Source organism: Lissotriton helveticus, chromosome 10 (genome assembly GCF_964261635.1).
Source record: "Lissotriton helveticus chromosome 10, aLisHel1.1, whole genome shotgun sequence".
Lineage (NCBI taxonomy): Eukaryota > Metazoa > Chordata > Amphibia > Caudata > Salamandridae > Lissotriton > Lissotriton helveticus.
This window is the reverse complement of record NC_136071.1, coordinates 1,025,668,721-1,025,683,352: the sequence shown is the minus strand read 5'-3', so window position 1 is coordinate 1,025,683,352 and position 14,632 is coordinate 1,025,668,721. Positions and strand designations below refer to the sequence as shown.

Genomic DNA, 14,632 nt, shown 5'->3' with positions numbered 1-14,632 from the left:
CGGCCGTCCACCAACACTACATCTGATATGAGACCCTGAGAGCATCATTCCACTGACATGCTAAGCACTCCTGGAGGGGATGCATGTGGAGTCTTGCATAAGGGACTATTAGAATGCAAGACGCCATCATCTCTAGTAACGACATGAGCACTCAAGCTGGGAAGGAGTGTTGAGGTTGAAACTGACAGAGTAGAGTCTGCATGTTGCGGATTCTGGCCAGATTGGGGTAGGCCAAAGCCTTTTGTGCATCTCTTGTGGCTCCCAGATACACCTGTGTGTTGGATGGATGCAGATGGGATTTGGACAGATTTACTATGAATCCAAGATCGTGGAGCAATTGCACTGTTTTGTGAGTGTAATGCAGACAGCTTTTTTTGCGAGCTGGTTTTTATGAGCCAGTAGTCCAAATATGGAAAGATGTGAATGTGTTGTCACCGTAGATGAGCTGCGACTACTGCCAGGCACTTGGCAAAAACCCTGGATGTGGTAGTTACTCCGAATGCGAGCACCTTGAACCAATAGTACTGGTCTGCTACTACGAAACTGAGGTACTTGTGGTGAGAAGGGTGTATTGGGATATGGAAATAGGCGTCCTCTAAGTCCGGAGTGGACAGAAAGTCGCCTTGTTAAAGGAGCGGGAGCACTTGCTGGAGTGTGACCATGTGAAAGTGATCCAACCAAATGTATAGATTTAGTACACTGAGGTCCAATATAGGCCTGAGCGCCATCCTTCTTGGGAATCAAGAAGTACAGGGAGTAGACCCCGGCCCCTTGATATCTGAATGAGACTGGTTCTATAGCTCCTTTCTCTAACAGAGAGATACCTTCTTGCTTTAGAAGGGTAAGATGTTCTTGGGACATTGTGCATGATCTTGGAGGAATGTTTGGGGGAATGTATGCAAGTTCCAGCAGTAACCATATTGGATAATTTGTAAAACTCAGTTGTCTGGGGCGATTGTGTTCCAGATAGGGAGAAATTGGGAGAGATATCCCCCGACAAGTGGAAAGTTGGGGGGTAGCGGAAGGAAGTCCCTGCTTGTTGTTTGTAGGGAAAGCGCATGTGAAGTTGCCTCTGCCTCTTCCCTTACCATTGTTTCCTCTAAAACCTCCCCTGGAATGGCCTGTTGACGAGGGCGATTGGTTGTTGCCCTTGTAAGAGGAGGAGGGATTTTCTATGGAAATATTTTTGGAGCCACCCCTGTAAAAGGAGCGACGAAAGGAACCCCTATTCGCAGGTAACTGCAAAGCCCCCATGGACTTTGCAACCTCAGTGTCTTTCTTCATCCTTTCCTGCGAGGGGTCAACTGCTGGACCAAAGAGGTGTTCCTTGTCAAATTGCTGGTTGAGAATGGAGGCCTGTACCTCAGGTTTGGACCCTGAAATTCTCAACCATGCATGTCTGCATAGCAGTACGCTGGTGTTTATTGCACTTGCTGCTGTCTCTGCTGCGTCTAGGGCACACTTGATGGAGGTATTGGTGATAAGTTTGCCCTCCTGGATAAGATCATTTGCCTTAGATTTATGCTCATCAGGCAGAAATTGCATACGTTTTTCTAACTCATCGTAATGAGCCGTATCATATCTGGCTAACAAAGCCTGAGTATTGGCAATGCGCCAGTGATTAGCTGCTTGTGAGGCTACCCTTTTGCCAGAGGCATCAATTAACTTGGACTCCTTATCTGGAGGAGGGGCCTCATCTGTGGTCTGTGAGTTAGCTCTCTTGCGAGCAATAGAAACCACAAGGGCAGCCGACCCTTAATGTAGGCAGGGTCGGTAGGAGTTGGTTTATATTTCTTTTCAACCCTGGACGTGATGATTCTTGCCCTCACACGATCTTTGAAAACCTCATCTGCATGATTAAGCATTCCCTTAAGCATTGGCAGTGTATGTGTAGTTTTTTTTTTTTTTTTTTTTTAGAGAACTTGGGGTCTCAAACAAGAAGTCCTCCTCAAAAGCCTCCTTATGTAATCCCCCCCGCCCCCATGGTAATGAGAAGCCCTGTTAAGAAGCTCAAAGTAGCCTATATTGTCATCAGGTACGGATGGCCTGGACGGGTACAAATCAGGGTCAGTATCTGTGTGTGGGTCAGTGTCATAATCCTCCCATGGGTCAACATCTTGTGGTCTATCCTCATCCCCACCCCCTTCATCCTGTGGGTCAGGTGATAGTGGTGGTGGTGAATTAGTGAGTGTGATAAGTAATTGAGGATTAGTAGGTGAAGGAGATGAAACAGAAGGTGGTGAAGGGTTAGTACCCACATTCCTTTTCTTCAGGGGCTAGTGGTGCTCATCATGTTGGCCCAGTTTCCTTTTTTCAGGCAGTTTGGTTTATGTCCAGTATCTGGGTTAATAACCAGTTCTTTCTGACTCGGATCCTAAGGTGAAACATCTGACCAAGGCTCTTTTGTCAGAGTCTTTTTATCTTTACTTGTCGTTTTCGGTGTCGAAAGCTTCGGCTCCGAACTCTTCTGTACCAAAGATTTAGTCTTCCACAAAGATGGAACATGGACCAGGACATGCTTGGATTTCGGCGCCGAGGATTTCGGTTTGGCGCAGTCATGGGGCCGACTTGGTCCCAAGCCAAAAGGCTTCTGTTAGTGGTTCGGCGCAGGCAGAGGTAGGACCGGAGCCTTTTTTCTCTTGTGTTGTTGGGGCAAGGGGGTTTCTGTAGTCACGGTACGCTGACCGGGTGTAACTTGCTCCTCTTCTTCCATGTCGGAGTCGGCCTCGGACATGGAGATGTGGTCTTTCTCAGATCCTTGAGCTTGTGTTTCTTCTCGGTCAGAATCTTCGCCGAAGATGTCCGGTACGGAGCCACCTCGGAATTGCATCTTGTGACGTCAAGCCCGACGGTCACAAAGCGCCTTCTTCGATCAAAATGATCGGCACGCGTCGCAATCTTTCTCGTCGTGTTACGGGGAAAAACAGAGGTTGCACACTTCGTGCAGGTCGGTGCGCAAAACGTAGCATGACACCCAGGACAGAGCTTGAATGGAGTCCATTCCAGCAACAGCTAGTGAACCCGACACTGGGAGGTCCAAAGGCCCTCCAATAGTTTTTCAATCAAAGATTTTTGGAGTCGAAACAATACGCTGAGAATGGGAAACGCGATTGAGAAACAATACAGTCGAGGGTAGTGGATTGCGTGTCGAAGGGAACACAAGAAACGGAGCCAAACCGGAGCGCAGCAATTCACATCCGAACCCGATGGCGGAAAAAAACTATCTAACAATGGAGCCGATGCCCATGTGCACTATCACCGAAAGGAGGAGTCACCACCTTGTGACTGGAAAATACTTCTTCGAACAAAACAAAGTGCAAATATCCCGACCCAACACTAAATGACGGGCTATGCAAAGCATGTGATCTACAGCTCACATGCCTCGAACATGCAATTATTATACAATACATTGTATTTGACCGAGATGATCTTGGTTTGCTGTATACTTCTTGCTTATGCTGCTTCTGTGTTTCACCATTGTACCCTACGTAAAGAGCCATGCTATCGATCTCTGGGGCTTGTGTATGCCAGAAAGAACCTCGAAAATAAGGTAGATGAAACAAAAAAATAGGGCTGTATTAGACTGTATACATCACATGACATACTTTGTTTTTATTTATTTACCATCAAACTCCATAGTGTATTTGAAATGAATACAATTACATATACTCTCTCGAACAGAGGGGCTGGAAGTGACTCCGCTTGTAAGTTTTGAGCTGAAGTTAGTGTTGATTAGCTTCAACTATTTTAGATGTAACTAAGAGAAGACAACACAATATGTCCATTCTTATGTATGTAAAATGTATTCTCATAACTTGCACCTTTACTGCTTACTGTTCTATAAAATGATATTGATACAAAGGTTTACACACACACTATCAGCTTTGGGAAAGACCAGCTGCAACTTGTTTCCAGAAATACTCCTAGCATGATATGTGTGTACACCAAGTACAACAGACTGTACAAGAAGCATTGCAGTCATAAAACATCATATTTTCCCTTACATGCATCCCCTAATCAACATTTGCGTTTTTCCAGTATGTGCAACTTTTTGCATGGTAAACCATTCTTGCTTCTTCTACAATACATGGTATATACCAAAAACAAGCTTTCCGAGTTCACATGATAAAAGCGAATGCACTGGGCCCACAAAGACTACAAATGTCTGGATTTCTGCAACGCTGGCTATCAACTTATGATTGCCCTTTGGGAACTAAACCCATGAGTAATGTCCTAGCAAAGTCACAAAAGGCATACTTGGGCTTCCAAACAAAGATGAGCAAGACAAATGAATACCACTGTACAAACGTAACTTGTCCATTGTTTGTGTACCCTTGTTCTCGCTTTAATTTCACTCATCTCGAGAAGCAGGGCACTTAACTGATCGCTCAAAGATAACAAACTTTTCTTCTCTTCACATTAAAAGAATAATTAAAATAACTTAGAGAAGTTATTGGTTAAAGATGTGGAAACTCATTTTCTCAAACTGCGGGCTGTAGTTAGGCTACATTTTTTGAACAGCTCTGAAACAAGGATGCTTATACTGCGAGGTAATAATACAAGGACAATGTATGTCTATTGCACAATTAGAAGGTGGCACAAGATTGTCTCTGGAAGTACCAAATACGGCTGCATTAATAGTGCCAATTGGTGCGAAAATGTGTCTTTGCCTTGTTTGATGAAAAACACAGCAGCAGTCTAGCCCTTAGTGTGTCTCAGGGAAAAGCTGTATACATATAGGACCCCAGAGGCAAGTTATTCAAAGAATCGGAAGTCGGCAGAGCTCCAGCAAAAAATAACAGTTTCAGAAAAAATAGTTTACACATAAAAGAAATTGTTAATTGTTTGTCAGCAAACAAGCAAGTAAACACTGGGCCTCATGATGTTTAGTCAAACAATTACATTTCGAAACCTAATAAAGGAAATAGGAATTATTGCAGTAAGAAAACATGAAAATTACAGGTTTCTGAAATGTTAGGTGGCAGAGTGATACCCTTACTCTTGCTTGGCCTCATACATATGTCTACTGACCTCTATAAAGTCCAAAGAAGCCTTCGTAACGCAAAACTTTCTTGAAGCAATCAAAGCTGTTCTTGTACATAAGTTCTCCCACAAATGACCCGGTGGATCGCTGGTTCTGCATTCTAGTTTTTACAAGATCAATAGGATACACAGCAGTAGCTCCAACAGCTAGAAATAACATAAGACATAACAGAAGTAGAATTCAGGAATGGGAAGAGCACACTTTATAAATTACAATAAAAAACTAAATTCACATTGGACTTATGATACAGCAATACAATATCAGAATGACATTATATGTTTATACATTTTTGTCTTTGCTTTAGATAAGCAATTACCAGCTATTCAGCTTCAATCATGTTACCCAAATTGGGTAAATGGTTTTCTCAAATTGTTATGTTCAAAGCTTATCACTGCAGATGCTCCCTTTGATTCCTATACTTCCTAAGTGAGTGAGTTCACCCATGGGGTCTCCTATCCTGTAGGCTAGTGGCTCCCAAACGTTTTAGAACTACGAGCCACATTTTAGGCCAAAAAACTCTAGTGACCCACCTACCTTTATTGAATATGAGGCAGGCGATTTTTCAATGTAACTAAAGCATCTGTGGTAGCACGTTGTCCAATCCATTGAAATTGCCACTAACTTTGCACAGACAAACAGCTTTACTGATAAAGATTTACAGCATACAGCGCACAAATGATATTGTGTGGAAACGGGGTTTCTGTTAATTTTTATCATTTGTGCATCACCAATTAAATTGGCTTCATTTGATTTGACCCTATTAAAATCTGTTTCCAGCACAATTCAGAATTACGAAAAATGTACTTAATTTTTGCTTCAATGACTGCTGAATGCATAACGTTCATTTACAGGCATTTCATGTTGCTCTGTGTTGCAAAAATACATAATTCCCTTTAAAAACTCCTCTCTTTGCAGTCATAGAAAATGAGACAGTAAGCACCAATCCCGCATTAAAAGAATAAGCAGCAACTTGTCAGAAGACACAGCCTGACATTTGTCGTTAAACAAAGCAAATATAGCAAGATAAACACATAATTTGAAGGCATCTTTACTTATTGCTAGGACTTTACTAGCCCACCAAAAATCGGCTTGCGACCCACTAGAGCACGGGTACTCAGAGGACCCGCGGGCCGCCAGCAGCCCGGCAAGCCTTCCCTGGCGGCCCGCAGACCTCGCAGAAATCTACCAGTGTGACTCGGAGACTCTGCTGCTCTGTGGGGGCCAGCCATAGTCAGAGTGGAGCTGTGGAGCTAAAAGGTGAAAAACAATACAGCCTCATTAACACGCGAATGGTCTTTTAAAGACCTGTTAAGTCCTGGGGTGCGGCTGGGTGTGTGTGTGTGCCCGGAAGCTGTCTCGGCCCAGGCAGGGTGAGATGACAGAGGGAGAGGGAGGGAAAGGGAGAGAGACAGAGGGAGGGGGAGGAGGGAGAGAGAGGGAGAGGGAGGGAAGGGAGACCGAGGCAGAGGGAGGGAGGGAAAGAGAGGGAGACAGAGAGGGAGGGAAAGGGCGAGACAGAGAGGGAGGGAAAGGGCGAGAAAGGGAGGGAGGGAGAGGGCGACAGAGGGAGAGGGAGGGAGGGAAAGGCGACAGAGGGAGAGGGAGGGAAAGGGAGACAGAGTGAGGGAGGGAAAGGGAGACAGAGTGAGGGAGGGAAAGGGAGAGTGAGGGAGGGAAAGGGAGAGTGAGGGAGGGAAAGGGAGACAGAGAGAGTGAGGGAAAGGGAGACAGAGAGAGTGAGGGAGAGGGAGAGAGGAAAAAAGGGAGACAGAAGGAGAGTGAGGGAGGGAAAGGGAGACAGAGGGAGGGAGAGTGAGGGAGGGAAAGGGAGACAGAGTGAGGGAGGGAAAGGGAGACAAAGGGAGAGTGAGGGAGGGAAAGGGAGACCGAGGGAGAGGGAGAGAGGAAAAAAGGGAGACAGAGCGAGTGAGTGAGTGAAAGGGAGACAGGCTGAGGGAGGTAAAGGGAGTGAAAGGGAGACATAGGGAGAGTGAGGGGGGGAAGGGGGAGGGAAAGGGAGACAGAGGAAGAGGGACGGAGGGAGAGGGGGAGAGGGACAGAGGGAGAGGGACGGAGGGAGAGGGGGAGAGGGACAGAGGGAGAGGGACAGAGGGAGAGGGACAGAGGGAGAGGGACAGAGGGAGAGGGGGAGAGGGACAGAGGGAGAGGGACAGAGGGAGAGGGACGGAGGGAGAGGGGGAGAGGGACAGAGGGAGAGGGACAGAGGGACAGAGGGACGGAGGGAGAGGGACGGAGGGAGAGGGAGGGAAAGGGAGGGGGAGGGAGGGAAAGGCAGGGAGACAGAGGGAGAGGGAGTGAGGGAAAGGCAGGGAGACAGGGAGGGAGGGAGGGAGAAAGGGAGGGAGGGAGAAGGGGAGGGAGGGAAACAGAGAGGGAGGGAGACAGGGAGGGAGAGAGAGACAGGGAGGGAGAGAGAGAGACAGAGAGAGACAGAGACAGAGACAGAGACAGAGACAGAGACAGAGACAGAGACAGAGACAGAGACAGAGACAGAGAAGAGAGAGAGAGAGAGAGAGAGAGAGAAGAGAGAGAGACAGAGATGTGGGTATGCCGGGTCTCGTGGCTCAGTGGACGAAGGCGTCCGTTGCAGGGACCAGTGACCAACATCATCCCCCACTGACCTGACCCTCGGACACAAACCACACTGTAAATTTGGCCACCGAGAGAAAGTTTGTGAGTACCCATGAACTAGAGGGTTGCTTCCTACAGTTTGGCAAATAGTGCTGTAGATACTCCGGCATGCTAACATTGCACAATCCCATACCTTCTGTGTGTACTGTCTTTTAATTCTTTATGTCAGGACCCGGAGGGGATGGCTTTTCTTTCTTCCTTCCATTTCTCCAGCAGCCGTTTACATCAATGATTTATTTAAACACAAACTACATTTCCCATGAGTCCTTGGGAAAAAAAAACTAAAAACAGACTATCGAATCAGAACTCCTCAGATCCATATACCAACTGGTGCAGGCACTTTATGCCCCTCTTTCTTCGCTGCTACAGCAACATGGAGATAAGTACCTTTTATTCCCCGACCTTCTAAAAACGTTGCCATATATATTGTGTGAGCGGAAATGATAAAACCTGCTGAGTTGTATGGCTGAACTGTTTAGTTTATTGTATTGCATTGCTTGTCCACGTACACGGGAATGTTCTCATTCCCATGCGATCGAGCTGCCCTGCTCTCATAAGCGGTGCGGCACGGGGCCGTAAGGGGGTACCGCGCATTTCTTGTCACACGTTCAGCGCGCCTCTACCTCCTGGAGGGTGGTGCACTGAGTGAGGCGACGCGCATCCCGCTGCAGTGTTAATTACAGGGCGAAGACTTCTTAAATAAACATTACGGCAGCCCTTAGCTTTTTCACATAAGAGAGCCACCGCCTGGAGACTGCCATCCATGAAGCGGATAAGACTGCCAGAAATTAACTATTATAGTTGTTGTGAAAATGATTTGCTGATTGGGTTTTACCCAGCCAATATTGCCTTCTTAAAATTAACTCCACAGAGAGTCATTTACATACTGTCCCAATGGAAGAGTTTTAGGACAGAGGACTACATGGAGGATGGTGTCACCTAACTGCCCATTGATGACCAAGTTTGCCAAGTAATGAATAAGTCCATAGTCAAGACGGTCCCGCAAGTGGTAGGACCCCTGGAGAAGAAGTTTATGCAGCTGCCAAAGACTCCTCCAACAGAGGGAAGAACATTTTGGGCCCCAAGCCCCTGTGCCTCCAGGGCAGTTGGCTTAACCCCCAGCAGATAAGTGCACAGACGATCAGGGGGTACATCTAGACACCTTTGCCCACCTTAAAAAGGGGTTTTATGGACTCCCAACCACTACAACCTGACCCCAGGTCCCTGGTACCACAGGGGGTGACCTCCTTGGACCCCACACATGGATCATTGAGAGGGTGATGATTCCCCCAATACGTCTGATGGAGATGGGAACCATAGAAGACCCTGGTTCCTGTCCTCTGTCCTTTTCAAGGGCAATGACCTGGTGACAGATAATAAAGCCCCCCTGACACAGACCTGCTAGATCCTGATGACCTTTTCATCCGCGCTCAGCAAAATGGTGTCCTGCACTTAAGATAGCTGCCTACATGGCGGACGATTGAGGAAGCTCACAGACAAGGAGGTGAGGAGCTGCTGTCTGGCAGAGCGCCCCAGACCATCCCTGGAAGGCAAGTAGCCCTCACACCCGAAATAGACTCTAAAATGGCCACCTTCCTTAACAAGTTTGTCCGTGAACCATAGAGGGGAATCAATAGGTCCTGGCATTCTTGCCAGGATAAGCTCTTGGATGTCATGGGACCCATGGCTAAAATAATGGCCTGGCCTCCGAGTCCCTGGTTTCGCCTGAAAGTTTGTCCAGTAGGGCCAAACGGGCTGTCAGTTTCCTCGGGAGCGCCAAATGTGCTATCTCAAGGGAGCAGTGCAGGTCGCTGTCATTCAGGCCATTTTCCCAGGGCCTCTTCATTTTAGAGCTCCCACCTCCAACGAGGGCCTTACATACTCCCAGTCTGTCCCGCATTCGCCAGAATCCCAGGAGGAAATGCAGTGGCGGGTAACACACATGGAGGCCTGTAACGGCCGGGCGATCTTCGGCTTTCAACTCGATGAGTGATAGAGTCAGATGCCTGCGGGTCGGGAAGCTCGCAGCGGGGAATTTACTACAGGAGGAAATTGGTCCACTACAGAACAATCCCTGCATATCAATTGTCTGGAATGGATGGCGGGCTCCTTCGGCCTCAAATGTTGGACCAAGTACAAAGGTCAGTGCCGAGGTCCTACAGTACAGTACATTATGTCAATCATCTGGGGGGCACAAAGACAAAGACCCTATCTGACCTGGCTCGTACCCTTTTGGAGTATTGTGTTGACAATCACATCTCTTTTTCAGCGGAACACCTCCAAGGTCAATCCAATCAAGTGGTGGATTAGTACTCCTGACACTGGTGGGATGTCACTCCATGGAAAATTCATACACAGGTAGTTCAGAAAATTCTGAGGAGATGGCGCTGGTTCTTCATGCATCTCTTTGCATCTCGCCTGGACTTTCAACTGCCCCGGTATTGCAGTTGGAGGCCAGACCCGGATGCAATAGTCATGGACACATTTCTCCAAGATTGGAGCAGGGAGTCAGCGTACACATTCCCTCTTTTTGCGATGATAATGAGGGTCTTGTTGCAAGTCCTCATGTATGAATGTGTCCTCATGTAATGCAACAGGTGCTATGTAAAGCGCTCTGATACCCGATTCGGGTCAAGTTCGCGCTATATAAAACTCTATTTAAAAAAAAAAGTCAGCAGACTGCGAGCCAATCTGGTGGTGATGACCCCATTCTGGAGGTCGCAAGCTTGGTTTCCACCAATGATGGAACTTTCTTGGGATTTTCTAATCCCTCTAGCCCTGTTTCTGGATCTCCTACGGGATCCCCAATACAATCATCACCCCCTAGTAGTGGCAGGCTCCCTCTGTCTCATGGCCTGGAGGATTACCAGGAATGATTAAAAGTCCCTGGCATTTCACCAGAAACTGCCTCTTCACTTGCCAAAGCTTAGGCAGATAGCACAAACAAAAGATACCGCTCCACTTGGTCCAGATGGCTGGGTTGGTGTCTCCATCATCAGGTGGATCCCTTGGGGGTGCACACTGTCCATGTTCTGCATTTCCTAGAGCAGTTGGCTTCTGAAGGTTTGGCCTACAGGTCAATAAACAGTTTCAGATTGGCAATCTAGGCAGGCCATCTGCCCATGGAGGGTCAGCCGGTAGGAGAGCACCCTTTGGTATGCAAACTCTTGAGAGATATCAGGTTCTCACTTTCTCCAGAACCCAGTACTTCACCTTGTGGGATGTGAATAAGGTATTGAATTTTCTCACGTCTTGGCCTTCTGACAAATATCTGTCCAGGAAGCAGTTGTCGGCAAACTGACCATGTTATTCTGCTTGATTTTGTGCCGGAAAGTCTTGAGGGTCCAGGCATTAGACCTAACAGGTAAGAGTATTCACACCAGAAGGGATGACTTTTCACATTGCACATCATACGAAGTGTAATTCAAAATTGGCGTCATACCCTGCTTTCCCGGGTGTGCCCAAGTTATGTGTGGTTAGAGCAATTAAGGACAACAAGGCAGTAACGGTGGACATGCGTACTCATGGGGAACCACAATTGTTGATCGCACTAACTAAACCTCATAAGGCGATTTCTTCCCCTACGATTGCCAGATAGGTCAGCTGGATAATGCAAGAAGCAAGTATTGAGGTTTCCAAGTTTGGGGCCCACTCAGTGAGGGGGGCCATGGCATCCAAAGCTTTTTCTTTGGGAGCTAGATTACAGGATATTATCAATGCTGCAGACTGGTTGTCTGATTCTACCTTTTAAAGGTTTTACATGAGGGGCGTGGCCAAGATGGCAGTGAGATAGGACGTGTCTATCTGTCTCTCCCGTCGGCGGCCCGGCAAAGCACCGGCCTCGGGCCATCTATAGCAGCTGGAACTTCGGGGGAAGGTGCCCCAGAGAAGCGGCTACTTCCGGGACCAGGGAAGCGTCTGGTTGCCGTTCGAAAGTGCCGCCATTCACTGCAGAGAACGGAGCGGCAGGACCACGCTCCAAACCTCAGGAATGCAGCCTAGTGAAGCAGACGCAGGAGCCAACATCGCGGCTTGCAGGGGTAGCCTGGACCCCCGAGGAAGACATGAGAGGCAGCCGCTGGTCACACTGTCGGCCCAGCAATTGAACGGAGGCGGAGCGCAGGTGGGGGTGCCCCAGGCAAGGTCCTGCAGCCGCGGGACCCCGCCGAGAAGACTTTTGGAGGGGACACGCCAGTCATTTTGTAGAGCAGCCCTGCAGCAGACCTGGACCCGGGGGAACGTTCAGGACTCGGCTCTGCTACCGGAGGCTTTCCCACGGCGAAACACTGCAGGCAAGTGAGGGGGCAACAGGGGAGTCACGCAGTGCATGATTGGCACAAGGAGCGGGCAACGTGAGTCGGATCAGCTCAGCAGTGCGTCCCTGGGAGCCCGGAGAGTGGCCACTGCAAACAAGGCTCACATCGCCCCCCCCCCACTGGCCTCAAGGTGAACGGCACGACGGAAGACTTCACATAGGAGAGAGGGTAGCGCGGGCATCCGTGCACAGCGCAATGGGGGTGACCCAGCAGACCAGACGCCGGCTGTGGTGTGCCCAATCTTAACAGCCACGGTAGCATCCAGGCAGGAACACCTGCAGCACTTCGGTGGTTCTCCCATCTGTTGGACACACCTGGCATCAACAGGGCGGCAGCCCACCCACGCAGGAGTCCACGGCTGAGACGGGGTGTTTTCGAGCGAGGCCGCCATTAGAGGTGGCCGCCGAGGGTGGGGCCTGGCTAGGCACGGGTGTGGCTTGTGGGCATACTGTGCGGCTCCCTGCTCGGCCTTGGTGCCAGATTGGAGCCTCGGGAGTGCTCACTCGCTGCCCCTCCACTGGAATCTAGCGGCCACCAAATAAGAGGCACGCGGGTCTGAGACCCATCAGCGGGGTTGGATCAACATAGCAAGGAGCCAGCCACCAGATAGCACCACGCCCGCAGGGCTTTACCAGGGGTGAGGCTCCATAACGCTTGGCTAAGAGGAGCACAGGCTTTTTGGGAGGCAGAGACTTGCGGTCCCTGAGGAGATGCGCCACCTGGCAACCCTCAACAGGGACCCCCTACAGCAGTTGGTGCCTGCCAACGTGAATAGGGACACAAGAGAGGTCGCTAAAGCCTATCAGCCTTCCACTGCAACATACTGATCTCGCCAGGACCCACACTGGGTCTCCCCAACAAGATACACTCAACAAAATCCCCAACAAAATACACTCAGAGAGAAGCCATGCGGAGTCTCCATGCACCCACGATATAGCCTGGGGCGCTGATCGGCCCTGACCTACCACTGCACATCCCATTCTGCAAGGGAAGAATATGTCCTTTACCCAAGGGAAGAAGGACAAAACGCTAAAGGAGCTCTTTGCACGTGCCCAGGGTGGTGCCACAGTGGACCCCTCATCATCGGGCGACACCTCCTCCTCACAGATGGATGAACCCAAAGAGGAACCAGTGACACAGGCTTTCCTGGAGTACCTATTTACGGCACTACTTGATGATCTATAAACGGTCAAACGCAACCTCACCTCTGAAATTAAGGACATACGCAGGGATGTGGACGGCATTGGCGAGAGAGTTGCAGCATTGGAAGATGAGACACTGAGATGACGGCCCTACAACAAGAGGTTATTTGCATTCACGATCAGCAAGTGGACCTGCAAACCCAACTCGAGGACTTGGAGAACCGTTCCCGTTGTCATAACATCAGAATTTGCGGGGTGAGAGCAAATGAGGAGGCTGGCGACATCTCACTTACCTGAGAGAACTTTTTAATCACATTCTGGGCAATCCGCTCGATGCAGACCTCAAATTAGACAGGGCACACAGGGTGGGTCTGCCACCCTCCGACAAAATTCCCCTGTTGGACATACTAGTATGCGTCTAAGACTTTCGCACTAAGGAGGAGATTATCCGCAGGGCCAATCTGATGCATCTGATCACATTCCGCAACCAGAACTTAGTTCTATACCAGGTCTACCTGCACTCACCCTGCAGAAGCGGAAGACTTTCTGGCATATCACCGCACATCTACGCCAGCGCAACAGCTCATATAATTGGGGTCACCCATTTCAACGCATTTTCCAACTGGATGGCAAGATCTACCAACTCCGCTCCCTCTCCGAGGCAAGCCGGCTGTTAGGCGTCGACATCCCGGATGATGAAGAGGGTAGTGGCAGCCCCACTTGGGTTGGGAGACACACAACCGCGATGGCGGCAACAAGGACGACAACGCCGCACCAAAAGACCGGACCCTGTGGAAATCTCGAAAGGACAACAAGCGGTGTTGGATGCCCTGCCCGAGGCACTGGCAAAGACGCAGAGCTCGTGATCGACACATGGTCCACTGATTTTTCCTAACGTTGCCACTAGGGCGGCTGGCGGGCGGGGGAGGGGGACGGCCTTGGCTCCGACATGGCTCCCATGAAGACAAACTGCGGATAGTCTACGGAGGACGGAACTATGATTCTCAAACATTTTTCGGCACCTGTTGCGCCAATCATTTTATGGGTTTTTGATTTTCTCTTTTTTCTATCATTCTTGGAGTTTCCCATCCACTATCCCCCGAACTCTGTAGCCACGCCATGGGTATATTAGGTGCAGCTACGCCACGGGTATAGTAGGTGTATCTTAAAGTTGCACAATAAATAACACGCACAGGCTCTATTCCAGTATCCTCCACCGCACGGCAGTCCTAATGTTCTAAATGCCGCTTAACAGCCTCAAAGTCCTCACGCTTAATGTGAGATGCCTCAATAACCCCGTCAAACGCTGGGCAATCCTTTCCTATTTGGAGAGTATTGGCCCTGTAATTTGTCTCCTTCAACAGACGCACCTCCTTCCGAAAGATTGCCTTCGACCCAGGTCCCGCATGTTCCCCACACAATTCTTCTTGTCGATGCCCTCCAAAACAGCAGGGGTAGCAATCTTAGTCTCCTGGACA

The 14,632-nt window shown here is 49.2% G+C and overlaps 1 protein-coding gene across 1 annotated transcript in view; it reads right to left on the bottom strand.

Moving 5' to 3' along the window:
* The window catches only part of SLC25A13 (solute carrier family 25 member 13), a 707,445-nt gene that overhangs the window by 326,661 nt on the left and 366,152 nt on the right, over positions 1-14,632 (bottom strand). Inside the window, exon 11 of the mRNA XM_078663721.1 lies at positions 5,032-5,190. Coding sequence (XP_078519847.1) covers positions 5,032-5,190 — 159 coding nt within the window. The remainder of the gene's footprint in view (positions 1-5,031; positions 5,191-14,632) is intronic.